General features: G+C 43.1%; 1 protein-coding gene across 5 annotated transcripts in view; it reads left to right on the top strand.

The window, feature by feature from the left end:
* The first annotated feature begins 1367 nt into the window (after positions 1-1367).
* Positions 1368-16502, top strand: part of TLL1 (tolloid like 1) — a 146769-nt gene continuing 131634 nt past the window's right edge. For 2 of the 5 annotated variants that reach the window (XM_068942426.1, XM_068942424.1), the window contains exons 1-2: positions 1368-2352; positions 3057-3284. In XM_068942426.1, coding sequence (XP_068798527.1) covers positions 3128-3284 — 157 coding nt within the window. In that variant the 5' untranslated portion in view covers positions 1368-2352; positions 3057-3127. Of the gene's footprint in view, positions 2389-3056; positions 3285-16502 lie in introns of all 5 variants that reach the window. The other 3 variants (XM_068942427.1, XM_068942430.1, XM_068942425.1) reach the window with 3 other exon arrangements.

Below are 16502 nucleotides of genomic sequence, written 5' to 3' on the forward strand. Positions count from 1 at the left end.
TATGCATATGAAACAAGACTGAAGTAACAGAATAACAAAATCTGTTCTGCTTGATGACCATCTGGGGATGGGGAGGGGGGTGTCCGACATGTGAAATGAGCAAGTAATGATATTGTAAGATTAAATATCTAATTTGTAGACCTTGAAAATAACAGAAGCTATGTTTCTGATTGGATCAAATCAGCCTCTTTAGCAAAACGCGTTGGTTAATACACGCAGCCCATCACGCCGTACACGCGAAGGCAGTCATTCCAGCCCAACCCCTGCTCTGGTGGTTTGACAGGAAGGATCTCTGGTAACTTGGTGGCAGTTCCAAGTGGTTAGAGTTGTTGGTCGTGGAAATTACATTATGGAGAAAGAAAAGGCTACAAGTTTCTCAGGCTTCTCTGTGATCTGTTATGTGGTATTCTTGGTAGGCCTTGTGACACACAGCAAGCAGAACTGCTGAAATAGCTGTTATTGCTGATGGCTGCTGCCATGCTTTTAGTGGCAGCTGCTCATTCTTTGGCTTTCAACTTTGGAGCAACACGATGGAATTGGGGGTGATGTCGATGCAACAGGGACACCAAATGGAAGGAGGCACAACACCTGGGTGCTTCAAAAGCACTGGCCTCACTTGAAGCTAGACTCTTTAATATGCTCTGTTATTAATTCTCATCTCAATCCACCTTTCCAGTTTTAATGGTAAGAACTGCTGAGAGTGTTTATCTATAGCAACACCAACCATTCATTTTAAGGAAGACAGAGGTGGGAAGAACGACTTTAGTGAAGGCAGAGTGCTGGATGCGACAGCATACTTCTTGTCTCCCCTTCCCCCCCCCTTTTTTTTTTAAGCAGCTCAGTCCGACTCTATAGCGGTAATAAGCCATGCCTACCAGGAGTTTGCATAACTGCCTTTCACTGCGCCCCCGCCGGCGGGGCACCTGGGGCGGCGGCCGGGGCGGCCCGCGCCCGCGGAGGGAAGGGGCGGCGGCGGCGCGCCGGGAAGGGCGGCCCCGCTGCGCCGCGCTTCTGCCCGGCCGCGGGCGCGGAGCTGCGCCGGCTCTCGCCGCGCTCTTGGCACACCCGGGGGAAGGGACTATCTCCGGATTTCCACCCCTGCGACGGGGGGAAGGCGGCCGGGAAGTGCTGCGGGAAGAGTGCATCTGCGAGGGCTCGGATGTGAAAGAAAGACGCAGCCACTTCTTCGCAGCCGTCCTTTCAAAAGTCCGTGTTAAATGTGACACCCCAGCGAAATGGGAGCAGCGCAAACTCCCAGCTGCCCACCTCTCGCTCCCCCCCCCCCCCCCCCAGCCCTTTTCCATGGAAACTCGTAAAAGGAGGAGGAGTAGAGTTTGCTACGGGGAAGTCTCACCTTGGTCTGAAACAGTTTCAGGCGTTTCTGCAGGATCGGAACTGCCCGTCTCGGGGGAGGGGAGAAGGCAGGCAGGCAGGGAGGGAGATCTTTCGCTACCTATATATTTTTGTTTTCGCTTGATCTTATTTCTATTCCAGCAGCGCGTGTCTCCACCCCTCCTCCCTCCTCCTCCTCCTCCCCCCCTCCCCTCCCCTCCAGGTTGATCGCCTGAAATGAGGCTTTGCGCGTTGATCCGTTCTCGGGCTTTAAAACAAAACCCGGCCCCGCGCAGCCCGCAGCGGCTCGGGGCGCCGCGGCGCTGAGGCGGGACGGTGCGAAGTAGGATACCGCGGAGCGGGGCGGCGGCTCCCGCGGAAACTTCGCTTGGAAAATAAACCTCCACCACTTTCCTGGAGATCCACGTGAGAACAGGAAAGCCCGACTGCAAGATCTCAGCGTTGCTGCTGCCTGCTGCAATTTTGCTTTTCGTTTGCCTTGATTTTTTTTGTTTTTGTTTGTTTGTTTGTTCTTACTTTCATTTTGGAACCGGTTCCCAGCTCCTTGGCTGAACTTCTGGAGAGCTATGGACCTTTTATATCGCCTTCCTCTGTTTTAAGCAAACTATGGACGCTTAAACTTTTCTCTTTCCCCCTCCCCCTCGCTCCTTAACCCCCACCCGTCAGCTCATGGGGCTAACACTGCAAAGCAGCCGCAGCAGAGGGAGAAATACACAGCCACTGATTTATTTCCCCGTCTCCTAAATTGCAGTTAATTCTCCTCATCCTTCTCCTCATCACCCATTCTCTCGAGCTCTTTGGCTGCCGAGAGTTGATCTGTGCGTTGTTTTATCTGATCTCGATTCTTTTGTTGTTGTTGTTTAAATGCCATGCACTGCTTATCTAGAGGGAAAGCTATATGGAGATAGAGGCATATAGTGGATGCGCGTGTGTTTCCATAAGACTATCAAGGGAGCAGATCAGAAGCAGCCCGGATCCTGACCCTGACTGTATGAATAAGTAAGCAGGATGCTGACGACTGTGTGTTAGTTGCCTGTAAGGTTTTCGTAAGTTAAAGGGGGCTGCGGGGGTGGGGGGGACAGACCAGAGCCAGAGCTTAGAGTAAGTGTTTGTGCGGAGGGGCGGGGGGGGGGGGGAGAAGCCCTGACACTTTCTCTCTGCTCCCTCCAGCATAGCTGCTGCTTGCCATCACCAGGGCTCCGCGGTTTGCTCTACTGCGAATTGCCCCCCCCTTCATTTTCTTCCCTTTCTTCTTCCCCCCCCCCCACCCCCCCCGTGGTAGTTTGCTGATGTGCAGCCTCGGTCCATCTTCCGGCAGCGGGACCGGGGGCGGCGGCGGGCGGGAGGCGGGCGCCCAGCGGGGCCGGGGCCGGGCGCGGAGGAGCGGGGCGCGGGCAGCCGCCTCCGCGGGAAGTTTGGCTGGGCTTTGACAGAGGCGAGGGGACGCCCTGACAGACGGGATCTCCCGGCCTGAGTCCACCCCCGCGCCCACCCACACACCCGGCAACTTCTCCCCTGAGAGGTGGCGGGGGTGGGGGCGAGGAGGGGCAGCGGCGTTCATTCTCCTTTCTCTATGTTGCACCCGCCTGACTGGGGCTACCTAGAGAGCACAGCCTCTCAGAGGAGCCTCTAGGTGGAGAAGGGGGGGGGGGGAGGAAAAAAAAACCCTGTGGTTCCTCCATCCCTTACCCTCCTTTTTCAAGCCGGCGTGGACAGCTGAACCGTCCTCCTAATTCATCTGCACCCCTTCCGCCACCTCTCTGCCCGAGGGAGGATGAAAATGCTTTACTGGAGGATGGCACTGTGGCTGGCTGGGTGGACTTTCTGTGGGAAGCCTTCCTCCTGCTCTGGCCTTGATTACGACTACACTTACGATTTCACTGAGGAGGATAAAGCTGAGGCGATAGATTATAAGGATCCCTGTAAAGCCGGTAAGTGACTTCCACGTCTAATACAGCTCCCCCCCAGATGGTGACTTTGTATCGGCTTTATTTGCGGCGGGTGCGTGAGGGCAGCGCGGGGCTCACCTGCTCCCCCCGGAGCCCGCTCCCCCGGGCTCCTTGCTTTCCCGGCACTTCCCACTTCCCCGGTGTTTCCAGCGAGGTGTGCAGAGCGCCGCGCTCCCCTTCCCTCCCCCACCGCCCGGAGGGGCTCGCCCCGCAGCTGGGCTCACTGCCGTCCAGGGGCAGCGTCCCGTCCGGGCGCGGGGTTGGGGGGGCGTAAAGGAGGGCCAGGCTGGGCTCCCCGCCGCCGCCGGGGCGATGCAACCAACTCGGCAGCGACTCGGAAGTTTCCGCGGGCACCTCGGGCCGGCTCGGAGGCTGCGCGCCCGCGTCCCCCTCGCAGAGAGCCGCGGGCGGCGCCGGGGCCGTGCGGCTCCTCCCCGCGCCCGGCCTGGCCGTCCGTCTGTCCGTCCGTCCGTCCCTCCCTGCCCGCCTCCTGCCGCCTCCCCTCTCGCCTGCCTCCGCCCCAACCTGTCGCCCCGGCGGGGCCGGGCCGGGGCACCCCCGCTGCCTGGGGCCTCCTGGCCCGGGCGGTCCCCGGGAGCCCTATGAATATTTATTTCGGTGGTTACGGGGCCGGGGCGGAGAGCAGAGTGAGTGGACGCACATGCGTGGGCGGGGGAGGCTAATGGGCGGCTGGGTTTTCGGCCGCGCGAGTTCATGCCTGCGCGTCTGATAACGCGCTCGTGTCTTTTGCGGCTTGGCCTCTGCCTGCGGGGCGGTGGGGGGCCGCGGCGTGCCCTGCTTTGTGCCCGAGCAACCCCTTCCTCGGTTTTATAGGAAGAGTGAAGTTACGTGTCACGTTGCACAGCAAATAAGTGCTCTTCTGCAACGTGTATGTGATTGATGTGGTTGATTTAGGACTTCAGCCTCCTTCATACCCAGGTACAACTGTTGTCCGCTGAAGTTCGCGGCAGTCAGTCCTCACTGGCTTCAGAGGAACCAGATTCACCGATATTTCGGTAAACAAGTGTATCTTGGTCATGCGGTTTTTTTTCCAAAACGTGTTGCGAACAACAGAGGGGTGGTCCGTTCTCAACAGCTCTAGTGTTAAATAAGTGCTTAAGTTTTCCAGCAGCCTCCTTTGCATTAATTAGTTTATATTCTGAAAACTAGTTCAGCCAAAGGTTGTGTTCACTACGTCTGTGTGGTTTTGTTTAATTTATTGAGGAGAATGTGGTGAACATATATGCCAAATATGCAGGCACTGTGTTTTTCTAATCACAAAAATATTTTGTTTCAAAGTGTGAATTGTTAGGGCTTACTTGCTTACAACTGAGGAATGCCCAAGTTCAAAACGAGCAACTGCAAACTGCAGAAGCAACTGCAAACACAACGTTATTTTTTTCCAATTAGCACTCATAAATAAATGCACATAAGTAACTTGCCATAATTAACTTGAGCTCTTCTTTCTGGTCCACAATTTATGAAAATTCGGATATATCATTTTATTTAATGAGAAATATGTGTATTTACTTTGTCTGCTGTGGGATTATGTAAGTACTTTTTCACTATGGAGGTAATTAAAAAGTATATTTCATGACAGTAAGTGTTTTAAGCTTATGTATGAAAGAAAGGTGACTGTAAGATTGTGGAATAGGGTTTGCGTTGACAATTCCCTGCCATCGTTTTGCTTTGCTTGGAGAAAGGAGATAGCCTTTTTGGCCCATTTAAATATTTTGCAAAGCATTAGCCATGAAGTTCTTGCTGCTGCTTTGTGAGGTGCTTAGATACTACTGTAATGAGAGACAGGTAGGTGCATGGATGGTTGGTTGTGTGTAGTTCCCATTAGTAATCATTTCCAGAGTTTTCTTTTTGCTAAAGAGCACGTTCATTAATTCTAGCATATGGTAGTTCTTCAGAAATGAGACTGCATGTTATATACCACTGCACACTGGGTATGTACCAATCATTTTAAATCAAAATTAGGAAGTTTTATACATCAGTGCAACTGATCCTCTGAGAATATTTCCCAATTATTTTACCTTCCTTAAAGGCTGCATTAGTCTTGACCTGGCAAGTACTGAGCAACTGCAGTTCCCATCAAAGTTGATGGGAATTGCGGGTGCTCAGTCTCTTTTAGGATCATAGCCCAGCTGTGTGTTCTCCTTAGGTCGGATCTTACCAGCTGGCATGGGTATAGGACTCCTGTGAGCAATTCTACTGATATCTGCCCTTAGGATGACTTCGACAGCGAGGCCCTAAAGGGCAGAGTTAGAAGTGTGAGCTGTTCACGCTTAAATCTGTATGGTAGCCTGTGTAAGTTAACAAGATAAAATAAGATAATCCTTCCAAGACTGTGTTCACTGTATACAAAATTTGTTTCTTAGATATAATTAACACCTGCTTTTGCTGCATCTCCAGGGCCTACAGCTGAGGAGGTAAAAGTGTTTTTTGTAGCTATTCAGGTTGGTAACAGTTAGGACTCAGATATTGAATTTCTGCAAGTTGGCAAAATGGGGGAACACCCAGAGTCAGTTACTGTTTTACATAGTAACAAACTTCAAAAAGAGAGTTGCCTAGCAGACTTTATAGACCTGCTAGAATAACTTAACCTGCTGTAATTTGTAAGCAAATCAAACACTTTGAAAGCGACCACAACTAAGGTCCCCCAAATATGCTGATGCAAGATGGATTTACATGTATTTTTAAAAAGTTATTTGCATTCTGCTTTTTCTCTTAAGTCATTAATGTTGGCTGCTTAGTTTTTATTCCGTAGACCATATGAGAAAATGTCCATGTTCTTGTGCCATAAAGCACAGTACACCAGGCCTTAGATCTATGATTACTTGTAGTTATAATTCTATCTCAATAACTCTTTATATTTGTAGTTCTAGCTCTGATGAATCAATCTTCAATGTCCACGTCTTTTAGTAAGTCCCTTTCCCCTCTCTTCCCCCTGCCTTTTGGAAGACTGGATAAATTTTACCAGAAACAAAGAGAAGTAGCTTATAAAACATTATTTATAGGTATTCCTTGTGTATTTTAGCATCCTCATAAGAAGGACAGCTCATCAGAAGACAGGAAGGAAGGGATCCTTTTTAGCTAGTGTGCTTGGAATCATCATGTTCCTTTGGCTAAATTTCTGAGAACGGTGTGGTGCAAAATGCTGTAGAGGCAGAGAAGTACCTTTTCTTATGTGACGCAGTACAATGTCTCCAGCTTCATGAAAACAGAAGTATAGGGATAACAATAGTCTGATAGATGCACAGTAGAGTGATGAGTTGTTTCTGGAACTGGAGTCTCTGGTTACACCTAAAACTGCAGCTGTTTTGTGCAACAAACCGGAGCGTAGTCCTAGCAGTGAGGCAGGCACCTTTACAGCCCGGTAACAAGGGGCTTTGTGGAAGGAGAGCCTGGGGAAATGCTTTGGGAGAAGAGGGCTGGTAAGGAAGCTATCAACATTGCAGGGATTAAGTTGATGAGCTGTGCGGTTTCCTGTGTGTTTGTCTGCAGACCTTTAACCTATGTATGAATTTTTGGTCATGCCACTTCTCCTTCTAACAAGTATCCTGGCATGCTGTAGCAGCGGGATGTGATGTAACGCAGTTTCTGTGCTTCTGATGTCTCAGATATTTCCTTGTGTGTCTCTGCAGGATATTGCCCTCAGTGTTTACCATTGTGGAGTTCAAGTATAAGGCGTTCTTAGTTCATCTTCCAAGATCTAATGTGCTGAAAGATGTGAAACTGGGGATATCGTATTCGTTCCAGTGTTAGACTTCAAACAATCTAAGAGCATGGAGGAACACTTGTATAAATCAAATATTGCTCCAAAAAATAAAACACCAGATTAGGTTTAAATGGGTACTGTCAGATTATTAATTTCAGATTATAGCACTCACGTTTATCTCTGGGTTCCTGAGATTGTTCTTTGTCTCTCTGTCCCCCGCCTTTTTTTTTTTTTTTTTTAAACCACAGGTTATAGTGTACCAAACGGATCTGTTGAGATACTTAGTGAGATGGGTAGGAAAAGGATTTCCCACCCTGTAATAATTGCTCAGTTTGCACTGAGCTGGTATTAGAGGTTGTTTTGAAGGCTTTTGTTCTGTTTGCTTAAAAGAAAAATGAGGATTTTTTTCCAATTAGGGTATTCTCCTGAACTGTGGGAGATTAGACAACGAGTCTCAGCTTTGTTGCATATCCCTGTTACTGAGGACTGGTCCAGCTGCCAGGCTGCTGGCTATGCTGACGTAAGTCTCTTTTACCTCTTTGAGGCATTTCACTTCCTAAAAATGATTGAATGTTTGGAGAACAGGCTTGAATTTGAATTCCTTAATCTATTGTTTTTCACTGTAGTGGGTCCTGGTCGTCTTTGGACCAGAAATTCTGTCTTGCACTGGGGAAACTTTTCCTGAGGAGAACTTCACTGAAATGTTTATGTTCTCACAGTAGTTAAAATCTGGACTTTTTATTTAATGCAAACAGTTGAGATTTTTTTCAGATTATGCAGGAACTGCTTGCCTTGGAGTAGAAGCTCTTCATTTGGTTTTTCCAGTAAAGCTGGAAATAAATGTCAGAAGAATAGTAATAAAGATGAGCAGTTATCTTTGCAGGTTGATGACTTGGATGTTGGTTAGCTTGCTGTTCTTTGACTAAGAACAAATTCTGTATATATGTGTGCCTACTTGAGAATAAGAAAGAGTATGAGCAGTAAGATCTTCCTCATTGCTTCCATTTCTCGCTCTTATGAGAATCTAAGCAACTCATTTGGTTTCTTTGCTCCTTTTAAAAAGCTTTTGATTATCTGTAACAGAAGTATTATTGCTTCTTGCCTCATGCAGGTGAGGAACCTAGTTATGTATGGTATTTGAAAGTACCTGAACATGAAAAAAGTGACGGTAAATATTAAGTATTGTTATTATACAGTGTCATCTGTAACTGCAGTCTAATTTTGTTCATTGATGTTGTAAAAACACACTTGTATATTGCTATAATTTCTTTAGTCTGTATTCTGTATTCTGGGATATGTGTGTTTTCAGCTGTAAGCATGTTAATACAGAGTCTGGTCATATGAAAGTTCTTAAAACTTCTTATTATGCATTTGAATCTGTTGCATAATTTATGCAGTTGAGATCTTTGTACAATGTCTTTCAGAACATACTGCATAACTGAAATATAAAGGAAAGTTTACTATTATTATAGAGGAGGTACTGTTAATAGCACTTGCTAGATTGACCAAGCTGTGACTATTCATGTAGTAAATGGATATAGTATAGGCTGCTGAAGCAGAACCAGGCTTTCTGAAATGGTCTGTCCTAAACAGCATCTATCCTGCTGTGGATAAACTTCTGGAGTAGATTGGACTATTGAAAAATGTAGCTTTAAAATCATATTTCTTTTCAGAGTTCTCCACTGTTACTTGAGGCCCTTTAATGTGATATCTCAACAACTTCTGAAGCAGATTGGTGTGAACAAAAAGTTCCTTTCCTCCTCAATTCTTTACTGAAAAGATTATTTCAGTAGTGAAACTGTGAGAAAACTGTACTGAAAAAATATATTTGACATTCTAACTTTGAGCCTTTTGTGCGGAAGGATATTCACAATTTCATGTCCAGACCACTTTCCATAGGGATCTGTTTCTGAATATATTTCCGGTGTGTCAAACAAGAGTGACCTGCAAGGAGCAGTATTACATCACTGCAAAACAAGCCTAATTGACGAATCTAATTGAGCTTGGAATCAGGTCCCCAGGCAAGCTAGGAAACATTCACCACACCTGGATGTCTGCCTTATGTCATTCTTATTGCCCCTCTGGAAAACAAGGCTGATAGGCTTGTGACATAATTCCTTTCACTTCTTTTTTGGAGAGAAAGGGTCACGTCTGTGGTGCGGGGTATTGACAGAAGGGCTGTAAAATGGAAGAGCCAACTTCTGGCTTTCACAGACACAGGAGACCTTGTGGGGGAAAACAGATTCCCCCCCCCCCCCCTTCTGGATGCATTGCAGTACTCTCAATTTTGTAACAATGAACAAGCTAAACAAGGGGAGAAATCTCTATTCTTTGTTTATATAATGTATGTTTATTCTTAAACTGAAGTAGGTTTTTACAGTCTAGCTTTAGACTAATGAAAAATAGGTTTACAGAGTGTTGAAGATGTTATGGTTATACAGCATTCTGTGTTTTTTAACCTATCTGAAGAATAGATGATTCTAAGAGTATTCCAGAGCAAACTGAAGCTTTGGGATTTCAAAGCTTGCAGTAGCATGGGCAGCGTTTCACAATATTTTTCTGACTTTTCTAAGACTCCTTACTGTCTGTCTAGTCTACTTTGTTCTAGTTGTTATTGAATGAAGTCCATTCCTTCCATTCGTGATCGCAAGCAACCTCTGTTCACCATCCTGCTACATCCCTGCAAAGCTATAACAACGAGGAAGTGTGACTGGAGAAATCTTAGGGTACTTTTAGTGCTCTCTTCTTAGGATAATGTTTTTTTTTCTTTGTTAAAGAAAGCAAATTATAAGAGTTAATCTTTTAATGCATGCTTATCCTTCATGTCTGCTGCTCATTTTCTGTTTTTTTCCTATGATCTCCTCACTATGATCTTCACTGTTGAAAAGCTTCGTTTCTTGATTATTCTTCTCCGCTGAATAGACTTGCAGCGTTTCCCTGTGCTGTCCATCCAGTCGCTTTGTCGTCCTCTTCCACTTGATGTATTTTTCTCTTGCTTGCAGGTTGGCATTAATTCTCTCCAAGTATAACTTCTAGCTCCTCATCAGGCTTTCTGTAGAGTTATCCTCTACTGCAGGAAGTTATGCTGACTCGTATACCTTGTTGCTCTTTGCTAGTTCTGAAGCAAAGAAATGGGACGCCTATGCCCACAGCTGGAAATGAGGAGGAGGAGTGAGCTGTGCATGACCAGCATGTCTCTGGGGCATAGCATCTAACTGATTGGTGGACTGTCGCTGATCAATTAAACAGTGCATGGCAAACCCTGAAACATCCAACTATAAATATTTGTATAGAACACACTCGTGAACCTTCAGTTGCTGTTGGACACGTGTCCCTAAATATTGCGATCTGCAGCAGAGACTGTCCTTGATGAACAATTGAAATAACACTACTAGGAAGTACTTGTAATATAAAGCTAGTATAAATAATCATAGACAAGAACAGGTTGAGATGAGGAATGTAAATACAGAGGCTGGGCCAGGGACACAAGGGGAGTTTCTGCATGCAGCCCTGAGCAGGTGTGCAACCCGAGTGAGTGGTTGCTCTTGCAGACTGCTGCAGAGGCAGTTTTTACTCATACAGATAATCTCATATCGTTTTATTGGGATTTCTGCCTGAGTAATGGCCTGCAAGTGCAAATTTTGAGTGACAATAAATCTGTGAGTATCAGGTGCTTAAGAATATTTGAGCACAATCAGAGAGCTCTTACAGAGCAGTAATACTCCAAAATGTAGGTTTGTGGGTTTTTCCTTCAGTATTTCAAAACAGTGACTATCAAGACCTAAACACCAAAAAATCAATTTTATTCTAAAATAGCTCCCAATTTTCTTTACTTGAGGTATGTGAAATATGCCTAAGGGGATGTGTAGTGTGCATTTAACCAACTTCTTTGCTATATATACTTTATGGAGATGAAGTCTATTGACAAAAAGACCAATAACTGACTACAAATTGGTTTTGAATTTTTTTTTAGCATTGATGAATTGCAGAACAATTTTATTTCATGCAATTCTTGGTCTGAGCGGTCCTCTTAGTCATTTAAAACACATGAATGTTCTTATCAGCCACTCCTGTTACTTGAAACACTTGGAATTTAAGCAAAATTATATTTTTTCAATGCAAATTACACAGGAGTTTTAATTTTAAAGTAGCCATAAATCATACTTAAAATGTTGGTGCTATCCAGCAGAGTAAAGTTCAGCCCTTCTGTGACTGTCACTGTCAGTCTAAAGGTATATCTCATCAGGATTTAGCTTACAAAGGTCTCTGGATTAGTATTCTGCTATGTCATTGACAAAGTATTGGAAATATGAGTTTTTTTAAACTTACTTTCAGTGCAACTGAATCTGGATTTAACAAATAGCTGTCTTGCTACCTGGATGAGTTTCAGCCTTTTTCCTACAAGAATTAAACGGCAGAGAGTGATTCCTATGCTTGAAAGGTGCCAGTACCTCTCCAGCCACATTGTGCTCCTTGGATATTGGAAATTGTATCGTGTAGTTTAAATATCTTGGAAGAAATGATGGAGCATGCACATCAGCTGAGAGTAATGTATCTAAGGAGCTGTACATATGGATTACTTCGTTCTGATGCTAGTAGCAATAGTTAAAACATCTCCCTAGTAACACCTCTAACTGTTACCAAACAAAAACAAACACATCTTATTGTGTGTAACATTTTTAATAGATGTTATTTAGGTGCATTCTTGTCATAGGAAGTCACGTCCCACTGAAGATCTTCAAGATTTTACCACTTCCCCCAGGAAAGTAGAAGGAATCCTAAACAGGGCACAACAGTTCTGGAAATGGTGGCCAAGACACAGAGCTTCTGTATCTTTCCAGATGACGCGCTCAGATAAGAGAGGAAAATCATTTCAGATGGTCCTTACATAATATCCAGATTTATTTAAATAGTTTACTTGCACAGCCAGTTATATTTGCTTTCATGAGGAGTAGTTTTAGAACATCTCTGCGGGTGTGAGAACATGATGATGAACTGCCCAGTTTCTCCATCTGGTAAAATGTCTTTATATTTATAACAAATTTGCATGCGTCTTCATTTTTTACTTGTACCCACCAAATATACTACTTTTCCCCCTTACTCAACATTTCTCCTATCATTGTACTCTTTTATTCTTTTCTTTTTCTTTTTTTTAGTCAATTACTTGACAACTGTTTCCGTACTTATAATTGACTATGTACATCCCTTATAAAGTTGTATATACATATAGATATACATAAGTGATAAATTAGGTATTTTGTGTCTGGGCAATTTGCTTAACCCTTTTCTGACTAAGAGCATTGTGTGTTTCAGTCCAGAACTGCCAGTATCATTATAAAGACATATTGCACCGATTTTTGTGATCTTCATTTGAATACCAAGATCTGTAATCCGTCCATCTACCCTATCTTGTCATCATAAAAGCTGCTGCTTCTTTCTCTAAGCATGCAGCTATAAAAGACAATGGATCCAGAACTAAATTCTAGAACCCTTATTTGGTTGTTACGGATATGCTTTAGTGACCTTGTGTTTTGAATATCAATATAATCTTTCATGCTGTAAAAGAAATTTATATTTAAAAAAAAAAGCACCCTCAGACAAAAAACCCTAAACCTATAAATAACTAATGAACCAGGTTCATGCTGATATGTGCTTTATTCCACAAAGGTTCGCTGAAATAATTAAGGTTACTGGAAAACTAGTTAATGAAAACAGATTTTAAAAAGTCTACTTCTTAAAATAGAAAATTAAAGAGAAGGGACATAAGAAACATGTACAATATACAAAATTGTGCAAGAAGATAAGGTTTTTTGTTTCTGCTCTTAGCGTTAAATTCTGTTCTGTTAAAGTTCTATTAAATTGCAAAGTGGTGAATTCAGAACTGAGACGTATATTTTTTTTTTACACAACTTTGTTTAGACTGAAAGTCATTGAGGTAGTGTTCAGATAGGGGATCTGACATTTACACGGATAGCAGGAATATCCGAAGCTCTTATAATTATCAGTGACAACATTTTCAAGTGGGCATTAAACCTCAGGCTTCAGGTTTAAGCCAGTCTTTAGTAGCTAGAAACCAGGATGAGCCCTAATATGTGGCAAGATTATCCTCGTCCACCTACTGCAGATTCTTGTTCCTTTCTCTGAGGCAGCTGGTAGTGACTGCTGTCAGAGACAGGACCTTGGATATGCTCCAGTGTTGCAGTTCCTTTGTTCTTCAGCCCTTCCCAAATGCTATTGCAGAAACTCATGTCTTGTAGCATGCCTGAAAGATAAATGCAATTTGGCTATTTTGGGAAGTGAATGAAATTAAAGTCCACTGTGACCATACACACATCAAACAACTGTATTTCATGAAAATGAATGTATGCAAGCACACGCGCACACACACAAAGAAAACATTTACCTAATGTATATAGACTCTTACGGGTCCAACAGAGCTCTTACATGCATTTTTTTAAACACGTGTGAGGTCATTAATATACATGCTTGCCTGAAGGAAGCATTACTGAAACACAGATGCGTATCGATGCATCTGTATAGGATCTTTAAAGTTGCATATAGTGATTATGTGGGTGTATTTTTCTTTTTGTTTACACTGGGAAACAGCATGTTAATCTATGTATTAATCTATGTATTAATCCTAATCTAAAGTCTACTGAACTCAGCGGGAACGTTTCCAGTTACTTTAGAGATAATATTTATAGGTACCTAAGTAATAAGATGTAGAGCCAGCTAGTTTACTCCTGTGTATTTCAGCGATGGCTCATTTGCCTTCATGTGCTCACATGTTTTTCAGGCACATTAATGAAGGCAGTTGGAATTTTGCCCCAGTATTTTTATAGTTGTCATCACTAACACAGTAGTATCATGAAATGTTGCTTTCAGTGACCTTGCGATTGCAGGTTCTTTCTTGCTGGACTGGGGTGTGAAAAAACTCCAGCAGCTTGCAAGAACATCTGATTTTTTTTTTATTTATTTATTTCCCCCCCCCCCCCCCCCCCCCAAGAAGCCTCGGGATAGAACTGGATTTAGATTACTGCAATCGTTTCTCAATCTTTAGAGATAGGTTTCTTCTTGTCCTAGCTGACTACTTTATTAATTATTCAACATGATGAATGGATAAAGACACTGATTAATCTGATGGTTGCAATTGCATGTGGAGTTCCTTATCTGTGTACTTTCAAGAAATGAAAAGTCAAATAATAAGCCATTTGTTACAAAATATTGCAGCTATATGATACTGGTGTCAATATAGCCAATATCTGCCAAATCATGCACTGTGACAAGCATTGAAGGTCTCTTCAGTAACTTATATGATCCCAGAATTGAGATATTTCCTGACTGATTCACTGTAATGCAGAGGCTGTTAGAAGCAAAGGTGATCTTTGAAAACCAGTGGAAGGAATTTGGAGGAACAGCTATACTAATATTTCCATGTATTTAATGACTGGAAGAATTAGTTAAATGGTAACAAATAAACAGAGCAGAAAAAGTGTTTTTTTCCTAAAACTATATATAGTTTGTCTTGAGTGCCAAAACTCTAATTTTGCAGTATAGGCATAAGTATCCTTACTTATAAGTATAGGCATAAGTATCCTTAGTCTGACTCAATGCAAAACCTGTATTTAACCACATCGCGGGCTATTTTTTGTGTTTCTCAAACTTCTGCTTCCTTTCTGCTGTTGTTTCTTAAGTGTGTTTCTTAAACTTTAATCGTGTCCTGAGTGAAAAATGAAGATGATAAGTGAGGCTAGCTTTAACTGAGGATTCTTGTTGGAAGAAAGTCCTTTACTTAGCTTTAGTCATTGAGTTTTCTGGAGTTATTTAGTTATTTATTATTTATGTGGAGTTATTTCTGGAGTTAGTTTAGTTAGGGAAATAAAGGAGAAAAATCTTTTCTCATCATGAGAAGGTTCTCCTTTTATGTTTTATAGATTCTTTCATCCCTGATACACTTAAGTGTGGGAGAGGTTGAGATGAGAGCGTATAGGAGAGGTATTTCTTTTTTTCCATCCTTTATCTGTATTCTTGAGGATGAAATCTTTGCACGCGTGGAGTACAGGTGAAAATAAAGAGATTTGATTGAGGCTCTTTGGAAGTTTTCATTCATAGTATCTCTATGTGGGAAGTAGCTGAATTAAGTGTGAATTGTAGTAGTGATGGTGCTAGATTCACAGTCATTATGTCTATTGAAGTGAAATTTGGGTCAAAGAAAACTTAAAACATAGATCCCTTTTTGTGTTATGGAAAAGAGCTAAAATATGGAGACACCTCCCTAATCGGAAACTGCATTTATGGAGATGTGCAAGTCTTGAGGGAGTCGGGACTATGCTAGAAAGAAATGCAAGCTATTTTATAGTGATTAGAGTCAACAGTGCATACAGCCAGCTAAAGTCATAATGATTTTTTTCAACTTGGATAAAATGGTATTTGCTTGGTTCTTTTTTGAGATGAAAAAATGCCCATTAGTTTTATTTGGAGTATGGTACTGAATTCTATCACATATACTATATTTATGATGATTCTTTGGTCTAGTTGTGCTAGGCCCAGGGATGTATAGGAAGTCAAAGGTTTCCTGAATTATTTGGAAAGACCTGATTATAAATCTAAACTTTTCCTGTGTCTTTCCTCAGTACGAGTAAGCTCAAGCTAAAGGCTCTAAGGAAAAAAAATATAAATAATACAAAAGTCTAACTACATAAGTTTTTAGAAGGAGAAAAATCATTTGATCCTTGGTTTCTCCTCATGTACCCTGCTTCGGCTTTATTGATCCAAAATGTTTTAGGTCATATCAGTGGAGAAGTTCTTCTCCTTCCGATGAGCAGATATCACAAAAATCAGGAAAGATCTAGATAAGATTTTGAATCCACTTGCAAGTGCTAAAGGAACAAGTTAACATCCCCATTCTTCTATGCTAATTGATTTTGATTCTTTTTACTTCTTTATGGCTGCTCTGATATCAAGATGAACCCTTTTAACAGCTGGCCGTGCACTGCAAAGGAGCACACGCGCGTAGGATCGAAGGTACCGATGTGCTCCTGTGCTCACACAGCTATGCTGTGGGACCAGTTGGCCCCCCAGGGCACTGCCAGCCAGTGCAGCATTCCTGCCTCTCATCTTCATAATCTGTTTTAGATTTTATTTTCTTCCTGTTTATCTGAAAAGCCACAAAGGTGGCTGTGTTTCAGGCTGATACTTGCAATTGCTACGTACTTAGACTAGTCATCTGGAATAAACAGGCGCCAGAGAACTCCGCATGTGTTGTCTACCAGGGGAACCCAAGTAACCAGGTTAAAAATTGAGATACAAAAGAAATGTTAAGTTTTCCTGTGCTTAGCTCTGTGCCACTGTAGATAGGCCATTTCCAGCTTGAACTTCTGTGCCTGCATTTTGACTGGCGATCAAAACGCTGTCTGTATTCAGATATTGCTAAGGTAGTAACTTTTAATTAAAGCAATGATAGACATATCAAAGTT

This window comes from Struthio camelus, chromosome 4 (assembly GCF_040807025.1).
Source record: "Struthio camelus isolate bStrCam1 chromosome 4, bStrCam1.hap1, whole genome shotgun sequence".
Lineage (NCBI taxonomy): Eukaryota > Metazoa > Chordata > Aves > Struthioniformes > Struthionidae > Struthio > Struthio camelus.